The 22,058-nt window shown below is 40.8% G+C and overlaps 1 protein-coding gene across 11 annotated transcripts in view; it reads left to right on the forward strand.

The window, feature by feature from the left end:
• The window catches only part of camta1a (calmodulin binding transcription activator 1a), a 439,144-nt gene that overhangs the window by 361,621 nt on the left and 55,465 nt on the right, over positions 1–22,058 (forward strand). For all 11 annotated transcript variants that reach the window (XM_017488154.3, XM_053686534.1, XM_047160515.2 and 8 more), the window contains one exon: positions 20,753–20,906. In XM_017488154.3, coding sequence (XP_017343643.3) covers positions 20,753–20,906 — 154 coding nt within the window. The remainder of the gene's footprint in view (positions 1–20,752; positions 20,907–22,058) is intronic.

A 22,058-nucleotide genomic window follows, 5' to 3' on the forward strand; every position in this document is an offset into this window, starting at 1 on the left:
TAAGTATTCTGTCAGGCTAGCTTGTGTTAGTTAGCTGGCTAGAGTTAGCAGTAAATACTGTGCACATATACTGTACGACTGGATTAACTGTCTTCTTAGTAACTTTCTTCTCCTGTACAGTCAGTTTATGTTACCTAGCTTGTTAGCATTAGCATTGACGATTATGCACATTTATGACAGTCTTATAAATGCTTATCTTATCAAGTTAGCTTATGTTCATTAGCTGGGCAGCATTAGCGGTAAAGATTATACATATTTATGTCTTTAACTCAAAATTCCTCTAATAATCTTGTTAGGTTAGTTTATGTTGTTTAGCTGGATTGCTAGAAATAAAGATGATACACATATATGACTATAACTTAAAAATCTTTCAGTAATCCTGTCAGGTTAGTTTATGTCAGTTAGCTATGGATAGTGTTAGCAGTAAAGATCTTCTCAGTAATCCTGTCAAGTTTGCTCATGGTAGTTAGCTGGCTAGCATTAATAGCTACATTTTAGTATTATATTGTTACACTGTTTATTATAATCATGTGAGTATTAGAAATCACATCAAGTTAGTTTATATTTGTTTTTGCATTGACTTGAAATCTTCCAAATATGGAGTCTAAGACACGCCCACACCCCTGTCAGATCCACTCAGTTACGGACTCCATGCCATGCGCACTTTTCTATATATAAACTCTAAGACAAAGAGTAGAAGGAAAAAAAATATGTGGTATTTCTGTGTGAGCTATTTGAGGGAGATTGGCTATACCCTTCACCCTTCAACCCTCACTCTCTGCCCTCCTCCCTGCCTCTTGGTCCAGTAAATGAACGCTCATTTGCAAGTTAGATAAATCCTTTGAATGTATTATTGATGCAAACATTTTAGCCTGCAGGCCCCAGAGGATAGCTAATGGAAGCGAGGCGCTCTTCCTGCGCAAGCATTCTGCACAAACACACACACATTCAGTGGCTGCTTCAAGATTGATGGCTGCTTTTCTGGCCCTTAATTATTTCAACAGGAACTGATTCACACTTTAGTGTTGCAGGTGATATAACACAGCCTAATGCAGTCTCTCTAATGCCCTCTACCGAGCCCTTACTCATCTCATCAATTCATAAAAAAGAGCACTCAGCCAATTAAAAGGTACAGGGCAGAGCCGGCGTGATCTGTATGCGTGTTATGCTTTATTGTATTTCATTAGGTCATATACATAGCTCTCACATTGTTTCCCTTTCCGCATGTCTTTTTCTCTTCTTCTCTCACAAACACGGACTGTGAGCTGCTCCCTTTCTCTCTCGCTCACGATTTAATTCAATTCCATTCAATTCGAGATTTATATTATCTTTATCTCTCTTGCAGGGGAGAGGTTAGAGTAGAGAGCTGAGAGTAAAGCAGGAGAGATAGCTCTGTTGTGATTGATTAAGACCATGTATTGATCATGATGGTGCGTGTATGTGTGTGGATTTGCAGCTGAGGGACTCCTTTTGGTTACACCTCTTCAGTGCCTGTAGCTCGGTTCCTCTCTCTCCCTCTCTCTCTCTCTCTCTCTCTCTCTCTCTCTCTCTCTCTCTCTGCAAGTCGGTGCTTTGAAGTGTGCAGCTTTTGATGACATCACTCCCCCAATGTCCCAGGGTTGGACAGTCTGAATTGGATATGGCATAAATAAAGCACGCGCTCTGTTTGGGAGTGAGAGGGAGTGCACAAACATTCCTGCTGTTTGTGGCACATATAAAGAATAAAAGAAGCGTATGGGGTTCAAGATGTTCAGTGCTCAGTGTATCTGTATGTTTATGTATGGATGAATATTTCAAGAATTATACTGTATATATATCAGTGTGTGTCTGTTGCATACACACACAATAATTACACTGTTGTGAGCTCTGCTTTTAATGCCGAGGCTGTCGTTTTATTATAGAGATGGATGATCATTTAAAATTGAAGAACAGTGACTTGTTTATTCAGCTGCATTTTGCTGGAATGGTCTGCAGCCTCTTGTCCTCTTATGCAGAAGCGTCACTGCAAATACTTAAGAAATTATTCTGACTTATCATCTTTATCCTCTAATGAAAGATTTCTATCTTTATGGACTTGGCCTCTTCCAGGATGACTCAATCCATTCAACTGTCCCAATACACATAGCATGAGGACTCCCTGGAAGGAGTATGAAAATGATGTAAATCATATGCTATGGCTTTCACAGTCACAAGATCTCAACCCAATTGCACACCTATGAGAGATTTTGGAGCGACATGTTATACAGCACTCCTCACCACCATCATCAAAAGACTAACTGAGGACATTTCATTTGAGAAAAATGATGATCTTCTCTCCAGTACAGGTCCAGAGACTTGTAGAGTCGGTGCCAAGGTGCACTAAAAGCTGTTCTGGCACACCTTACTAACACACTTTATGTTGGTTTTCTTTTCATTGGTCACCCATCTGTATACATTGGTTTATAATAGAAGCCCAATTCCAAAAACATTGGGACAGTATGGAAAATGCTAATAAAAACAAGAGGAGTGATTTGTTTATGTACTTTGATTTGTATTTACACACAAAAAAAACATATAAAGAGAAGGTATTTGATGTTTTACCTAATCAACTGCACATTTTGAAGATAAACGTTTATTTTGAAATTGATACATGCAATACGTTCTAAAAAAGTTGGGACAGGAGAAATTTAGGACTAATAGCGATGTGACAAGTTGAAATAAGAAGGTGATGTGAAACAGGCGAGGCAATCGTCTAATCATAGTATAGAAGGAGCCTCCAAAAAAAGCCTAGTCGTTCAAGAGCAAGGATGTGTCAAGGCTCGCCAATCTGCCAACAGAATAATCCAACACTTTGAGAACAACATTCCACAAAGTTGGGGTTTTGGGCATTTCACCTTGTACAGTACACAATATAATGAAAAGATTCAAGGAATCCGGTCAAATCTCACTGTGTAAAGGGCAAGGCCGTAAACCGCTTCTGAATGCACGTTATCTCCGATCCCTCAGACGTCACTGTCTTAAAAACCGTCATGAGTCTGTTATGGGGATCCTGACATGTGCTCGGGAATACTTTGGTAAACCTTTGTCAGCGACACCATTCGCCGCTGCATCCACAGATGCAAGTTAAGGCTTTACTATGCAAAGCAGAAGCCATACATCAACACTGTCCAGAAGCACCGCCAACTTCTCTGGGTTCGGTTTCATCTGAGATGGACAGTAACGCAGTGGAATCATGTTTTGTGGTCTGATGTCAACGAGCCAACGTTTCAGATAGTTTTTGGACAAAACAGCCGTCGTGTTCTCCGGGACAAAGAGGAAAAGTACCGTCCAAGCTGTTATCAGCGTCAGGTCCAAAAGCCAGCGTCTGTCATGGTATGGGGGTGTGTCAGTGCCCATGGAATGGGTAACTTGCACGTCTGTGAGGGTATCATTAATGCAGAAATTATATGTACACATTTTGGAGCAACATGTGCTGCCATCCAGAGCAGGACAACGCCAAACCACATTCTGCCTAGATTACAAGTGCATGGTTGCGTAAGCAGAGAGTGCGGGTGCTAGCATGGCCTGCCTGCAGTCCTGACCTGTCTCTGATTGAGAATGTGTGGTGCATTATGAAGTGCAAAATAAGGCAACGAAGGCACCATGCAGTTGCGTAGTTGAAGAAATGCATAATGGAGTAAAGGGGGAAAATTCCGCTTGCTAAACCTAACCAAATGGTGTCTTCAGTGTCCAAACACTTAATAAGTGTTATTAAAAGAAAAGGTGATGTTACACAGTGGTAAACAGTCGACTGTCACAACTTTTTTGGAGTGTGTTGCAGTCATCAGATTTGAAATGATGACTTGAAACAAAAATAATTTAAATTCACAAAGTAAAACATCAAATAATGTGTTAATAATGTGTTTTTGCATTTTCCATACTGCCCAAACTTTTCCGGAATTGGGTTGTAGCAGTGATGTGGTACTTAGCGTCCTAGATGTTTTTCATGACATGGAATCTGACGAGAAGTACATTTAGGTGGGCTCATTTCAAGACATGATCTATTTGACTTGACTTGAGTAGGATTAAGGACTTTGGACTTGACCTGTGCTGAGAGAAGCTGACTTGACATGCATCTTCAACCTGTGGTTAAGTGGCTACACTGACAAATGGCCCTCAACTATAGTTATTCAACATGACAATTTGGACATCAGCCACTGGACCAACAATATCACACAGCCAGTATATTGTTAAATAAGGTTAGTTAAAACCTGTGATATGCGACTAACCACTAAGAAAGCCTGTAATGCTGTATAGGAAAGAAAAACGCCACCTATCTAACTGATTAATCAGTGCTAACAATGACTCTGATTGGCCATTATTACCTAAATATTACTAATTGGTCATTACTAATTATCTCCATTGCATATACAGTATATGACCAAAAGTATGTGAACACCTGACCCTTATACCCATATATTCTTTTTGAACATCCCATTCTAGATTTCGTTCCACCTTCGCTGTTATAATAACCTCCACTGTTCTGGGAAGGCCATCCACTAGATTTTGGAGTGTGTCTGTGGGGATTTGCTCATTCAGCCACAAAAGCATTAGTGAGGTCAAGCACTGATGTTAGGTGAGAAAGTCCTGGGGTGCAGTCGGCATTCCAGTTCATGCCAAAGGTGTTCAGTGGGGTTACAGTCAGGGCTCTATGCAGGCACTCGAGTTCTTCCACTTTGGCAAATCATGTCTTCATGGAGCTCACTTTGTGCACAGAGGCATTGTCATGCTGGAACAGGTTTGGGCCTCTTAGTTCCAGTGAAGGGAAATCGTAATTCTACAGCATACAAAGACATCTTATACGACTGATGGTCAGGTGTCCACAAACATTTGGCCATATAGTGTATCTGAAACACTTCCCAACTGAATAATGTATCCATTTCTTTCTGATCTCAAGACAAATTATAGATCTTGCTGAAACTAGAATAAACACGTCTGCACTCTGGTGAACTAAAGATCAATGACATGCCATGTGTTCATCACATCCTGTCCAAGCCAAAAGCAGTTCACACAGACAGGGCAAGCTTCTAAACAGCTGTGTGCAATATTCTCACATTGTCTATTGACATCGGCTTCCTCAGCATGAGGTTCGGCCTCTATATCGAGAATCGCTGTTCTCTTGAGGGGGGACATTTTTCAATACATAAAACAGGTCTTCGGTAATGATAAAGTCCAGTGATCATTTTCTATCTATTGCAATCATTTTCTTCCTTTACTCACACATACACACACACCCTGTGGTGTCAGCTGATTTGACATTTTGCTGACACCAAATTCACCTTAACTCAGGATCAATCTTTCTTTAAGCAGAGCTCATAAACATTTGATCAGATCAGCGTGACAGTCATGTGATGTGGCTACTCAAGGCTCCCTGGCCTGCACCTCACACACAGTTTGATATTCCAGTGTGTACACCCGGTGCCGAATCTCACGCAGAACCGTCCCCACACATCATCTCCACAGCACTCAAAACACTCTTCTTCTCCCCTCATCCTCCTCAGCTGTTTCCCGTTATTTGCCAGCGTGTGTTGCAAAGCTGTGCAATGTTTAATTCATCGGGTGAAGCGCCTGCCCAGCTGGACACCTTGGACTGCTTGGAGAAGTGCCGCTTCTAACCGCTTAATGTATTCCCAGCGATTTGTGTGCTGTTTGTCTGATTAATGCAGAGTGCAACTCCTCAGAGCCTTGCCTCATTATGTTTGGACAGAACTGAAGGATTTTTACTGTGCTGACTCACACAAGACGCTGCTTCCTATAGGAAGTCCTGTATCACTTTTACCCTTCAGATTACCTAGGCGAACGATCACATCTTCCCCAGCTTTTTAATGTATATCTCAGGTTTTATCTCTTACTCACGTTTAATCGTACTTTTCGTTCTCTTTCTCATAAGTCATATTGTTCTTTTGCTCCCTCCCACCATCCTCTCTAACAGCAGGTCGAATTTTTTAAACGCAAACATCACTAACAGCGGCACTCGTGCAAAAGTGCCATTTCAGCACCTGCGCCTTAATGATTAATTCCTCATTGATGGTCTCAATTAATTTGCTATTACGCAGCAGAAGGCCTGCTCGGTCTCCGTCTCTGTCCTGGCCCTGCTCTTGGTTGAAAAAGAGTTTCACAGGCAGCTGGCTGGAGGAGATATGAGCCGTGCTGCGCCATGTTTTCACAGACATACTAATGCGCTTTGTCTAATGCTAACTGGGCATTGTACGTGAGCTGCGAGAGAGAGGCGTTCACCTTCACCAGTCACCGAATAGGAGGAGCAGAGAGCTAAAGAGATGCACTTTTGTCCAGGAACATTTTGAGAAAAGATGCAACCTTTATATATATATATATATATATATATATATATATATATATATATATATATATATATATATATATATATATATATATATAATGAACTCTTGGCAAGTTCATTTTAATTGTTATTATCTGAATCCAAATCAGAAAGAACTTTTTGGCCAAATGCGAATTCACTCACAAGGACATCAGATCACTCACAGGGCACCTCACACACACCTTCACACACTCATTCATACCTGGTGTCAATTTAGAGTAGTCGGTCCACCTACTGGTATTTGTTTTGGAAAGTGGGACAAAACCTGAGAACCAAGAGGAAACCTACATGGACACTTACAGTACAGAGTGGAACTGGTCTTTTCTTACAATCTTTAACTCTACAGTTTAAGTGTGTTGTGTGTTCTGAGATGCTTTTATGCTCACTATGGTTGTAAAGAATGGTTATTTGAGTTAGCCTTCCTGTTCAACTTGAAGCATTCTCCTCTGACCTCCTTCATCAACAAGGTGTTTCTGTATTTTCACTGTGTTTTTTTTCTACACCATTTGCTGTAAATTGTAGAAACTGTTTTCTCGTGTAAAAATCCCAGGAGATCAGCAATTTTTTAAAATACTCAAACCAGCCTGTCTGGTACCGACAACCATACAATGGTCACTGAGATCAGATTCTAATATCTACCCATAGAGAGAGTGAGTGAGAGAGAGAGAGGGAGATGAGTACAGAGAAGTATACAGTGTGCGCAGATGAGTAGTATGTAAAGGATAAAGAGTTCTGAACATGTCATTTCTGAGAATGTGTATAACGTTCTGATATTTATGACATTTGCACAACTGGCATGCACATCACATGACTTTAAAGATCCCGATGTCTCGGTTCCGATGATAGTAGACAATTTTTTCTTGCAACCTGTTGTCTCTTCGATGTAGTGGTGCTCATACTACACAATCAAGTGCAGCCATTTTGTAAATTACACGAATCCCTAACAATAAGAGGCTTATCTCAACATTTCACAGTTTCTTAGAAACACACACATGAAGCAATTTTTCAGCTGATTGGAGACAACAAAAAAAAGCGCACGTCTTGCCATTTATGTTGTTTGTGCACTCAAAAAAAAAAAAAAAACAGAAAATGTGGATGAAAGCGAGGAGAGAATTGCCAGGGACCGTGCGGAGACGCTTTCAAAGCCGTGCCTGTTGTTTTGTAGCATCCTAGTTTCCTCGCATGCTCTTTTACTTGTTGCTCATCTCTCTTCTCATTGCTTGCCCTACATGGCTCACACTGCAAAAAAATGTGTGCCATTCATTTCAAACCCGACTTAAAAATGTCAGATTGTCTGGGACGAATCAAAAACTGGGTCACATCGGGTCTCTGATCTGCTCACCTTTAACAAACACGCACGCCATCTTGGCTTCGATCTTGACCCTTTTTTAATAGATCGCACGAATTTGTCCATGACAGGAAAAATCGAAGCTGTGATCATGTACTGTTCACGCAGCTTAATATCAAGGAAATGATATTCCACTTCGTATTTATACCTGTGACCTCACATCGGCTCTCCAGACCGTCCTCTCTCATGCGTACTCTAATTGACATTAGCTGTTAGCAGTAGCAGTTAACTAAATGTCAGGGCTGGTGATTAGTTTGTTGTATGGTATTTTGGTGTGTATATGTGTATCAGGATCTAGAAATTAGAGCCAGAGCCCTTTTTGCTTTCCTCTTTCTCTCCCATTTCTTCCTCGTCCTTTACACCATTCTCACCACTCTTAGTTCTCTACCCATCCTTTACTCCTGACTCTCTGAGAGACCTAACCTACACTGCTAGTCGCTAGGCAACTGCAATCTGCATCTGTCTCCCTTGGGTGGTGGTTCATGAGTTAATGCGAGAGCTTTAGTGTATGTGTGTAGCGTGATTAGCCGTTTGTGAGGTTTCGGTGTAGCGTGACATTAACATTTCCTTAGAAGGATTGCCATGACTTTTATCTACATTTTGTATTTTGACCTCACATATCAAGCCACTTTCACTGTTGGCAGAGGACGATTAGCATATTTAACTGTGCCTGTTTTCTGCTTCATCTGTCCACCTGTCAGAAATGGAGCGCCACACAGGTGTTCCCTATCAGAGCTAATGTTTCAGATAGGTAAAGCTACAAACTAGGTGACATTGCTGTGTTCTTTAGCAGGTCTGTCTAAAGCTGCTCAGCATCAAGACCAGAACTACCAGTTCCACCAAGGACAGACTGATAACACAGACCGCCTGCTACAAGTCTGCTCACACACACACACACACACACACACACACACACACACACACAGAATACACACTGTCAAGTGCAAAAATGTAGAAAGGGAGAGTCATGTGGGCATTGGGAAGACCTTCACATGAACCAGTGGGAAAAAAATACTTCTTGGATCATGCTGATATATGGCGCAGTAATACTCACACATGATCCTTTACAAAGTCCAAGAATTTTTTTCCATCCCTGACTCTTTACCCTGATTTTTCAGAGACCAAAAGATTTTCAAAGATTAAAGTTTATCCCTAACGCTTCAGTGAGCTGAGGAAAGATACTGTTTGGCCATATTTTCAGTGAACTGATCAGACCACGCTGTGACTCGGCAGTGAGGTGATCAGATATTTCTCCTCCACTTCAGTGAGCTGATCAGAAATACACTTTATCAGCGAGCTATCCAGGCATCGACTCCCCTACTGGCTGTTCCCCCAGACACATATGAACTGATCAGTGATATGCGTCTTCCTGATGCTTCTTCCCTGACGCTTTAATGAGCTGATCAGAGATACATTTTACCTTTGACTGTTCAAAAAGCCGAGTTGAGATACAATTCACAACGGAATATTTGTTGAGCTGACACGCCTTGCGCCCGACACTTCAGTGAGCTGAGCTGAGATACACTTCTCCCCTGACACTTCAATAATCTCAGTTTAGATATTCTTCTCCTGGCCCTCCAGTAATCTGAATACTCCTACACCCTTATTCCCTAACTCATCAGTGAGCTGTTCAGATACACTTCTTCCAGATTCTTCTCTGCTGACTCTTCAGTGGTCAGTGATACACTTCACCCTCGATGTTTTGTGCTTGACTCTTCAATGAGCTGAGAAGAGATACGGTTCTCCTTTGATTCTTCAGTGATAAATTTACCTCTGGTGAGCTGAATTGAGATCAGATTCTGCTCTTGGCACTTCTATGAGCTGAGCTGACATACATTTCACCCCTGACTCATCGGTGAGCTGGGCAGCATTTCACATGCTTCTGAATGAATGCTTCTAAATTCCTCCAGAAACTTTCCTGAGCTCATGTTATTGTCTGTGCATGAGTTTCACATGTTCTCCTGGTGTTTTCTTGGGTTTTCTCCAAATTCTCCACTTTCCTCCCATTGTGAACGGTGCTCTGTAATGGACAGAGCATGCAGGCTGAATTCTTCTGTCCAGTGTTCCTGGAACGGGCTCCAGGTCCACCACTACCCTGACAAAAGATAAAGCAGTTACTGAAGACTAATATTATACACAGCCTGTATAGGGTTATTATTTAGTTAGCAAAGTTGTAAGTGTGAGTGACTGGTCAAAAAAACCCCAAAAAAACAAGTATGCATAATGTTAACTGTAATTACATGGAATTGTTGTTAATATGATACACAGTGTTTCAAATATGCATCTGTACGAGTGGAACATTCAGGAATGTAATGTAAATCTCTGCTTCAAAATTCTTTTAGTTTGGAAAGTATCTCTGGCTACCAAAGATTTGAGAACAAATGATGTAGAATTTGGTGGGGGGGAAGTATACTTACTGAAAGATTTAGTAATGTTAATCACAGAGGAGTGCACTAATTGATTCAGTATAAAGTAATAGTTAATAGTTGATTTTGTCTACAGCATCCTACCCTATACATTTTAATTGGGATACATTGAGCAAATGATGCATATGAAGCAATGAAGGGTGTGGGTTGTAACCAGTATGTATATATATATATATATATATATATATATATATATATATATATATATATATACAGATAGAGCATATTAGTGTAGTGGTATAATAACTGAATAACTGCCAAGTGTAAAATCTAGTTTTATATTAAAATGTTTTATATTTCTTACAATATTGGGTTTCATACAAAATGTTGGGTGAACAGGGCATCTTACAATCTTACAGTGAGGATTCTCAGACGAGAGAGAGAGAGAGAGGGAGAGATTGTGTGTGCGTGTGTCTGTGTGTGCGTGCGTGTGCGTGCATGTGTGTGTGTGTGTGATGGTTTGGCAGAATGCTGGAATAATGGCCGAATAAGAATGAAGGGGCATGACATCAAAACCTTCACTACTGAGTGCACACACTGAATGCACAAAATTCCACACTCTCCCTGACACACAAGGGAACATACTCTTATAGTGAACTGTAGGCTCGCACAGGGGCCTCTCTGCATCTTCGACAGGAGCCACAGGCTGTTTGCTTCTTCTCACCTGTATTGATATGATGCATGTGTGTCTATCTGTAGCAGACTCTAACTCCTGCATAGTTTGCCGTTTGGCCATTATTCAAACCTTATTTACTGTTCAGAGACACCAAAATGCCCTTGCAGTGGTAAATGTGAGCGCGTTTGTTGTGTGTATGAAAGGTAACGTTTGAATAATGGCCCGAACTCCACTTCATAAGCTCTACTTGTTGGCACACACATGCACACATGCACACAGCCTCTCATACAAACGACTACTGGTAATGAGAGGCAAGTTTCATGTGAAAGTTTTGTGCCCGGTGCAACTTCGAGGCAATTGACCTTGAAATGAACAGCAGCATTGGGGAACAGCACAGTATGAGTACATTTAAGAGCCATGCCCAGGTGCCAGGGGCCAGGCTGCTGCCTAATGACAGATACACCGAGCCATCCATCACCGTGGCACAGCCAGGGCAAGTGCCGGGGCAGGGCCTTAATCACCTCTCACACATGCACATACACATTCGCGCACACTCTCTTGCTCTGTCTCTCTCTCTCTCTCTCTCTCTCTCTCTCTCTCTCTCTCTCTCTCTCTCTCTCACACACACACACACACTTGGGCTGTCAGAATAAATATCACTGTTTAAATTTTCATAATATTTATGTGGTTAAATCCACGTTCAGATGTTTCAAATTCAAAAGATGAAAGTCTACTCTCCTTGTCTCCTTGTCTCCTACTCTCCTTGTTCTGAATAAATATCTCTTTAACGGCATATTTTATTTTTTTTGTATACTTTTTTATTATGTATAAAATTTCATGTTAAATATAAAACAAAACAAAGCATGTGTCCTAAAAGTAAAAGTAAAGTAAAGGATTCTTTAGACACCTTTGACAGGCAGGAAGAACCCTTTTTTTCTAAGAGTGTGGTAACGGTTTCCAACAGGCAACGTGCTAAGTGTCAAGCTTTTTTTTCTGGTGCCTGAATCTCAGGTGTTCTATTGGGGATATAGTGCATAACATACTATAGGTACTATAGCACCATGATGTTATACCCTATGGAGTGAGCACTTTAATGAAAAAGACATTTGAGATTTGAACTGTATCATGGAAGGAACTTACAGGGGACTTCCTAAGATAGTTTAGGATATGAAAAAATCTAAACAAATATTAGAAAATAGTTCTGTAATTAAATAGAAATGAATTGAAGATATCAAGATGATAATTTTTTGAGAAATTAAAGTATTACCTCCCCAGGATTTCGTTTGCGTAAAGCCAGCTTTCCACTATACAGTTTTTTTAGCTCGATTTCGCCGTCGCAAGCAAACATCAAGCATCGCACGTCAAAGAATTATTTGGTCATGAGTTGAGATCTGTGGTTTTAGAACGTATAATGTGACATGCTCACCCATGGACAATTTCTGGCAGTGTCTAAAAGCCACCAATAGAAGGACAGAATAGGATTACGTGAAACTCATAGGACAGCTGCAGATACGGTAGTGGAATTAGCAAAATATACATGAATAATAGACAGAAAAAATATCCATATTACCTCAGGAATGTTTGACTATGCAAGCCTGTTGTGCACTGACTGATGGTATGAGAAGAATGTTGTCATTTTACTACATTACATACTTACCTGCTGCTCCAGGGGCGCTCTATCATGGCTAACCCTGCGCTCTGACCCCAGCTTCCTAACATGTTGGGATATGCGAAGAAAAGAATTTCACTGTGCTGTAATGTATATGTGACCAATAAAGACTATAGGGTTGGTGACCACTGGTATAAACTGGCATGAAGAATACATGTTGTCTCACAGTCTGCTGTAGAAATTGGCCAAGATATTATTGAGATAATTTCTTACAGAGCGCAAAGTAACAATCTTAAAAGACTGCTAGAATCCTACAGTCTAAAACGAGTTTTCAGTGGTTTATGAGATAGAAACACTGCTACTGTTTGTTTGCTTATTAATATTCAGATGCATTTAAGTATTTCAGTTCAAATGCAGTTTTTAGAAAGGATTTTGACAGCCCTAACACATTCACACACATAGGCTAGACATACTACTACCGAAGTCCTATGCATCATTCACTGGATTCACAGGGCATCCTGAAATGAATTAATGGATATTCATTCTTCCTCTTTTTCCGCCCACACTTTTTCTAAAATTCAGCTACTCATATTTATGAGCACATGCACACATGACCACACACACACACGCACTGTGGTCTTTGTTTATAACATGAATCTTCTGAACGGACCCCTGCCCTCTGCTCTAACCTCATTTGCATGTGACTTATTCCTCCAGCACTCATCCTGACACAAGTCTAAGTTCAGCCCACTAATATGTGTAAAGAAGCACACGAACATTTGCGAGAACACATAAGGAAGTGTATAACATGGCCTGAAGGAGGGTGTGTGTGTGTGTGTGTGTGTGTACAACTGAGGACTCTCAGCGTCTATATTACTCAGACTGCTCTAGGTATGTGCTCCTGATTACGCATAAGGTCTGGCCATGGCATTTTTGGCTTGAGTTTTGAAGCTCATGGCTGGCAGTTAGCAGAGAGAAGCATGGGTTTCTCCATGGTACTGACTCACAGATGTGCGCCTCCTTCTCTCTCTCTCCTCATCTGTGCACTGGTCCGGCTAGATGAACATGTGCGCAAGCTAATGGTGTTCTTATCGTCCCTGTGAGTGCTGAGTACAGCCCGTTAAGCTTGGAGCTTTTGTCATTTGCGACGGGTAGGAGGAGACGTGCTGGGTAAATCCAGCTCTGTTTGGCTGCTCAGGTCAATGAATCGGGGTCAGCGAGATGCAAATGAGCAGGAATTATTATGTATAGTCAAGAAAGAGTGGAACAAATGTCTCTAAAATGGCGCAATCGGCATTATATTCTCACACTACACTATACACAGCAAAATCCCCAGTGTTGAATTAACACCTTCAGTGCTTATATATGTCCAAATGGACACAGATGAACACTGAAAGAGTTCAATCAAAGCTCTAGGTGTCAATTCAACACAGTAATGTCTCAAATCACGATCTTTTTTTAATGGAAATGGAAAAATACACCAGAAAAGAACAGAACAGAAACAATACTGTTTTAAAATCCAGAACATTCAGTCGAAACCTTTTGCTCCTAATTTGCATCTGTTTCGGCAGCGTTCAAACCCGCTTGTGGTTCCGCCCCTTCTGCTACATAGGGCAGGCTATGAAGTGGCTTCGGTCCATCATCTGGGTATTAATACACATAAAAGTACACAAAACAAAACACCATTTGCAATACAGTTTGATACTCTAGGTTATGTCCTGTGTCCATCAAAACATCTGTTTCAGTGTCATCCAGTGAAAGAATGAAATGTAGTCAAGAGTCAAGTCACATCAAGCCAACGTTATTTATAAAGCACATTTAAAACACCACAAGGCTGCCAAAGCGCTGTACAATAGAATGAATAACTTGACAAATAATTATACTGGGATATTTATGAAATAAAATAATGAAACACTATAAGATAAAAGCTAATAAACACACAAAACTAGAGAATGAGCTAATAATGACAATGCATAATGAGTCTTTATTGGTCACATAAACATTACAGCATAGTGAAATTCTTTTTCCCTTCTCATATCCCAGCATGTTAGGAAGTTGGGTTCAGAGCGCAGGGTCAGCCATGATAGAGCGCCCCTGGAGCAGACAGTGTTGACGGCCTTGCTCAAGGGCACAACAGTGGCAGCTTGGCAGTGCTGGGGCTTGAACCCCCAACCTTTTGATCAGTAACCCAGAGCCTTAACTGTCAAGCCACCACTGCCCCTAATAAAAATATGATTAACCACAAATATACCACAGTGCTGTTCAGGTTTCAAATTCGATTGGTCGGAAGATGTCGATTAATTTTCTAAAACAGCAGCTCTGACAGTAGTTACCTCAAATCACAGGTTTATATTAATATGCTAATTTATTATCATTTCTGTTGTAACAAGAGACTATTAATAGAATGAAGCTATACATAATCTAAGTTTAACAATATATACATTATAAGTGTGTTTTAAAAACATTAAAATTACATTAAAATTGTCTAATCATTGATGTTTATTGAACATTTATGGAATGAGTCTCATGTGTCAGAGCTTTGTAACAAGCAATATGTTTTTTTTAATCTTCAGGACAGAGGAGTTTGTGCTTCCTGGTTTTTCAGTATGTTTTTTTGTCTTATTAACTTTGAGAGAGGAAAAAAAGAGTGGCGATGGAACAACTGTATATAGCTGCTGTAATATAAGTGATTACAGGAACAAAGGAACCATCATGGGTTATTTTCCGATAACAACACACCCTCTCATACTTAATCCTTTACATAATGGAGAAAAGACTCAAAGCAAAAAAACAAACAAACAAAAAAAAAAACAATATATAAACTCATTCGCTCTGCCTTAGCTATCTTCACTGTGTAAGTTTCTGTCACTGGCTAGAGCTAATCTGAATCTAGTACAGAATACAAGAATACGACCAAGTCTGCTGGACTTACTTATTGTGTTGAAGCTCAAATGCACGTTTCTTTTTGTTGTTGTTTTTTTAGTAATGCTGCACATTCAATTTCGAAAAAACAGAATCTCTTTCACAACCAAATGTACAGGATCAGTTTAGTATATTGAACATGGCATCCCAAACTGTACTCATACAATACATAGCAGTTCCTGAAGTACTGTAAAGTTTTTGAATGGAAAATCACTGTTAATAAATCGGACCAGGACACCAATGTATATAATCAGAATTTCTCATATTTGCATCCCAAAACATGCAGATAGATGGATCATCTACTCTAAATTCTCCCATCTTATGCCCAGTGTTCCCAGGATTGGCTCTGGATCCACAGCAACCCAGGCCAGAATAAAGCAGTTACTTAAGATGAATGAATCAATAAAGCGTCATGGTTTTATACAGTGTAGTGCATGTGATTTTATGTTATTGTTTAATTTACAGTACAGTAAAACAGAAGTACCAGAGCGATGACCACCTCACACCCAATACACCTCCCCCTTCCTATTCCAAGAGGCACTTAGCATGAGGTAGTGATTTCTAATGAATGTCCTTAATAATGAGAAATGCCATTTGCGCAATACCTGGAGTCTGCACACGCTGCAACTCTATCCCGATCTCAAACGCCCCCAGTGTGGAAGCAGGCAAAGGCCTTCGCCAAGGGAAACACCACCAACCCAACCCAAAGACTGCACTCAACTATTAATCAATGCCTTAATGAGATCTCATTCTCTCTACAAAATAATGCCCAGGAAATAGATTCCCCTTGAGCGTGTTGCTGTATTTTTGGGCGGCAAAACTTTCAGGATAATACACAAAACGCTAAAGGAGAATGGCTTGCAGGAAATTATATTAGCAGCTGATTTATATGAAAATCCACAGTTTGGGTGTGTTTTTTTGTTGTTTTGCTGTGGCACTGGGGAGAGAAGAGGTGAAGTCCTCCTCACATAAAAGTACTCTGTACTCTGTAAGCGCAAGTAGCTTCTAGACGGCATAAGCTTTTGGTCCTCTCGGGTTTATAACAGATAACAGATTCATGTGCAGCTCCAAAGATTACTCGTATTCGGATGGGTTGTATTTCTGCAAAAAAATATGCATTGTAAAACAGGGACAAATATGTTCTGTAGGAGATAGGTGTGTATATGAGAGTGTGTGTGTGTGTGTGTGTGCGTGTGTATTGATAGGGTGAGGAAGGTGAATCAGTATGCAGGTATGCATGAGTGTGTGGGAGGTTATACGCCTGTGCATTTGTGTGTCGGCCTGTTTTTAGAGACTACAATCTGTTCTCGCGTTTGCCTGGGTGACTGAGTAACTTGTGAGTGTTCGGGGATAAATTATAGGTCTTTTGCCTCTTTTTTCATGCATATAAGCGTGTGGTCATGCATTAATATCTGTATCATGTCAGCCTCCATCTGTGTGCGTGTGTTTGTACCCACTTGCATACATTCCCAGAGGGCTTTGCCCACTCCTCTCGTGCTAGTTAAGGATCGAGGGGCATTGCCCCAGTGATTAGCACAGCTGGCTACGGCATATGCAGGCAGGACACTGATTCCCAGTGCATAGAAGTGCAGAACGGCAGCACCTTTTCTCGACTGCGTACTTTACTGACCGGAAAGCACCTCAGCAATCACCTCAGAGCAAAACCGACTTGTAGCGCACTACCCCACCATCGACATGAAAGAGAATAGCTCACCAAAGGCTGCTTTAAAAGCCCCTTTTGAAGACAAAAGGCTTTGGATTACCTTTGGATTTGAATTTTAGATCAGATCTTTTTTCTTTAATCCGATGTAGGTGCTCTTCAAACACCCTGACACTTTCACGGCAAATATCAGTCAAAATGTTCAGTCACAGGTCCACCCGGTGAATTAAAGGAATGTTTGATATTAAGAACTGCAAGTTCATCTTATAACTTGTACTGTTGCCCTTATCCGCCCTGCACTTAGGCTGAGCCCTCCCCACTTTTTGGAAGGTTATGTAAATTAGAGGTTAAAGGCAGCAGAAGTTTAAACTCTAAACCAATAAGGTGTGCTCGCCAAAGCCACGCCCCGAAAACCTAGGTTAGAATGCCTGAATACTAGTGCAAGAGGCGGAGCTTGCTGAATTGACAATCAGCTTGACTAATAGTCAAGTAGAGACACTTCCTTGTGCTGATTGGTTGGATTTTGATGGTCCACCTCATTTTTTTAAATCATCTTATTGCTAACTGCCAGATTGTCAGGAGAATTTCACCAAATACTATAAAAATATTTTGATCGCCGACCCCACCTTTAAAGCTGTCAACATTCTTTGCAATTACTGTCTTCTTTGGCTTTGTTATCAAAATAAGCCTGGTTAACGCCTGTTAATTTTTACGTTCGGACTCAGCACCACTCACATTTCACACATTGGTGGTGATAGTAACATTTTATATAAAGACAGCGATTCAGTGACGGTGACATAAACGAAATAGTTTTGAAGGGGAGGAGACAAGCTACCTCATCACTGCTCCAGGTCCAAGTGATTTCCTCCAGTGATTTGCCTTCATGCCTTCGTTTCACTGCAGATCAGTCTTATACTCAGAAAATCAAATAAAATTTAATCGAATTTGAAAGCACATTTACATTTGACTTGAATCGGATTAGAAAAAGTTTTATTTCATGTAGTGCTGCAAAATTTCCTTAACTGGTATTAACATTAACTAGCAGTTATTAATTAATCATTGACAAACACACATTGCTTGCCTTTCTAGAGGTTCTTCAATCATAGAACAGTGAACTCACTGCCCCATAGCTCTGTATTATTTTTGCACCTAGTGGTCAAAAATGGGAACTGCAACCAGTGCTAATTGAGGCCCATTGTAGCAGGAATCACATTGCCCCATGGTTAGAGGAGAGGCGGAAGACAGGACAGCTAATGGTGTTGCCGGATCGGGTACTAAAGCGTAAAACCGCTTAAAGAGTCTGTATGTCGTCTGCCGTCAGCTGCCTATAATGAGTTAGATGAGAAGCCTAAAGCATAAGTCAAGTGTGAGCCTCCCAACTTAATTTTGCTTGAGATTGTTGTTATTAATGTCGGCCTTGCCAAAATCTATGATAATGAGCCGCTACTGCTTCTTCTTTTTTAGATTTAAATTTTCCAGGTACTCAACGCAGTTTACATAGTATGGGAGGGGGGGTCTCTTCAACCACCAACAGTGTGCAGCATCCACCTGGATGATGTGACAGCAGCCATAGTGCACCAGAACACCCACCAGCTATTGGTGGATAAGGGCCAATGGGGGACTTTTAAAGACCACACAGAGTTAGGACTTCAGTTTAAAATCTCATCTGAAAAACTGTGCTATTTTTGCAGTATAGTGTATAGTATAGTATAGTATATTCATCAGTATCCTGGGCCATTAGGACTCACACAGACCACATGATGAGAACCCCCTGCTGGCCTCCCTAATACCACTTCCAGCAGCAACCTTAGTTTTCCCCAGGAGGTTTCCCATCCAGGTACTGACCAAACTCAACCCTGCTTAGCTTCAGTGGGAAGCCAGGTGAGAGCTTCAGGGTGATGTGGCTCTACATGCAGTGTTCTGTGCTTTTTTTTGTGGAAAACTACTTGAATTCGTGAAATTGCAGTTGCACAAAATAGTTTTGAACGGTCTTTTGCAGTGATGTTTGTTGGTAAATGAGACCTTTTAGCTGTACTCATGTTCGATGCACATGAATCAAAGAGGGCTTTGACTAAATGCACGTCGTCAAATGACGCGTCTCGGCCCAAATCTGCGGAAAACCTGCGGTGATGTCGAAACATCGCAAGCTTCTCTGAATATCGCAGAGTTTGCTTAATTTTGCGTTCATTTCAGTTATCGCTAGATCCTGGAGGGACTGCTTAATGAGAGCTGAATTGAAAAGAAAGCCACCATATAACTAAAAGCCCAAATGCACAGCCGAAGCATAACTTCAACGTAACATACATATGCTTATGTGGACTCACCATTTTGTAATTGAAAAAGAATTGGTTTATTTTTGCTTTTTTGTTTTTTGTAAAACACTCCCACACTGGACTCCATTCATATCTCACTGCTTCTTCTTCTTCTTCTTCTTCTTCTTCTTCTTCTTCTGCTGTTTCGTGTAAATTATTGCCGTGTTGTGTGCTCAGTAATTACATTGCACCCTCTTGCATAGAATTTACAATTATGACAAACTATTTAAATTAGCTTAATAGGAGACTGGATGGTGTTAAATTGTATAATGTAGTCGACTGAATTAATTTATTGAATTAATTACATTTGTCGACCTTCAATTAATCAACAACCTTTTCCTTTTTTTTTCTTTTTTTTGCTATTCAGATTTCAGCTTTCCTGTTTCAATCAGACTGGAGCAGATTTGAGTCGATGAGATGTGCTTTACGATAGCAGTTCTATCAGAACAGAGTGATAAAAAGGTTGAGGTTATTTAAGTGGATTCTATAATTAGTATGATGAACTGGAAGTTTGTTGTATGTGTAATAAGTAATTGCACGTTGAGGAAGGTGTGGTTGCCATGGATCTGGTGTTTATAGCCGTATCATTGCTTCTCTTTAAAAAATTTACACGATATTGTGTGCAGCATTACAGTATTCACTAATCTGTGTGTGTGTGTGTGTGTGTGTGTGTGGGCCTATGGGTTAGTATGCGTGTGTGTACAGTAGGGATGGACCAGTCAGTGGCCTCTTCTTAGATTAATGGTGCAAGCAGAGAGGCAGTCCAGGCTAGCAGCGCCTTGATTTATTCACCACTTAACACTGATGAAGCTTCCAACAGCACACACTGTTATGTTGGCAGCACATTTTTCTTTATCACATGGTTTTGCAAGCCTACATTTGCGCGCGTGTGTGTGTGTGTGTGTGTGTGCGTGTGTGCGCGTGTGTGGGCAATAACTGGGAAAGGCTTTTGTTTTAATCTGTATATAAGGTTGTGTTTTTACCGTTTCAAGGTTGTGTGTCTGTGTGTGTGTTTGTAATGAATAAAATCAGTTTTTTTCTAACGCTACTCTTTACACTGCCATATAGCAAAGCTATGATTACGAAAGAGTTATTCACAAGGGCTCGATATGCCTTCAGAATGCATAAGCTGCCAATTGAAGAAATTTATCCAGCTAACACTTGCTGCCCGTGCATAGCTGCACTAAGACTCCTTAAATACGAGAACGCAATGGAGTGCATCGCTCCTATGTCAAGGTGAATACGGCGTCATTAGTGGAAGCCAGAGGTGATCTTTACAGCTTGGTGAGGGAAAAAAAAATCAACATACAAATGAAGGTTTCTCAATTTATCAGGCTTGCTTGGCATCGTTGCTGAGTTTGATAGTGTTTTTCTGTGTTTATTTGTGTCTCTGCGGATGTGAGATAACGTCTAGAAGTCTTAACAGCTCTTTACACAATGGTCTGTGTTGCTAAAGCTGACCTATTGCCTTGACCTCTCTTCTGCTCTGACGTTCCCTTAGAATCCAGACATCGTCTTGGTGCACTACTTAAACGTGCCGGCAATAGAGGACTGTGGAAAACCGTGTGGGCCTATCCTGTGCTCCATCAACACAGACAAGAAGGAATGGGCCAAATGGACCAAGGAGGAGCTTGTCGGGCAGCTCAAACCTATGTGTGAGTATTATCTCAGTCCTGTCCTTCACCTTCACCTAAAGCAGGGGTGTCCAGTCTTATCCACAAAGGGCAGGTGTGGGTGCAGGTTTTCATTCAGGAGCCACACATGAGCCCACCTGTTGAATCAGTTGAGTTTGGCTTTCAGTAGACTCAGTTGTTGCTTCTGCTTAGTTGGAATGAAAACCTGCACCCACACCGGCCCTTTCCGGATAAGATTGGACATGACTTAAAGAGAGCATTCAGGTTTACAAAAACACAGAGGAGAAATGTTACTGGTACAGTTTGTCCTTTTAAAATGTGTTAGTAAGCCTATTATGTGTACAAACTGCAGTATATTTGCGCTGTATTTGCCATTCAGTTGATCTTTCTAGTCTGATGTCAGGCTTCTGTTTACATATATTCCAGCCCAGACATAAACTCCGCCTCCAATTGAAAAAGAGCTGCTGAGAACAACCCATTTTCTTTATGTCATTATAATTCATTCATTCATGAATCTTTAGTAGGCTCTTTATCCTGATTTTATCAGGGTCACAGTAGGTATTGGGAATTCTAGGCAGGAATACACACCGGATGGGACACCAGTCCATCACAGCACACCACACACACACATACACACACAGAGGGGCTATTTAGAATAGCCAGTCTCCCTACCTGCATGATTTTGGAAGTGAAAACCAGAGATCCCAGAGGACATGTAAGAATATGGGAAATTCCGCACAGACAGTTAACTGAGCTCAGGAGACCATTCAGTATTATATTGATTGTATAAGATAAAGGCATCTGTCATATCAAAGGTCTTTCTGCCTTTTCGCTCCTTCCATGGTGCTTCTTTTCAGAATATTCATTCAAAACGAAGTTATGTGATGGCTCTTACAAAGGATGTAGAGTATGAAGGGTTAAAAGGTCATTCATAAAAAAAATTCATTTCAATTGCAATTTGCCTCGCAGGCAGCAGAGGGCTCTAAAATTTATAAGCCACTCATTTAAGATCGTTAGTCTCCTGTTTTTACTTGATCCCATTCCTATGAAACCCATTGCATCTATTAGACTTGGTCCCATTCCTTGTAGGTTTTACTTCTGCATGCCTTTGTGTTAAATATTATTGCGTACGTCACATCCTAAGGGCATGGTGCCCCTGTAATGTTTGATGAG

The sequence above is a fragment of the Ictalurus punctatus genome, chromosome 15 (genome assembly GCF_001660625.3).
Source record: "Ictalurus punctatus breed USDA103 chromosome 15, Coco_2.0, whole genome shotgun sequence".
In the NCBI taxonomy this organism is placed as follows: domain Eukaryota; kingdom Metazoa; phylum Chordata; class Actinopteri; order Siluriformes; family Ictaluridae; genus Ictalurus; species Ictalurus punctatus.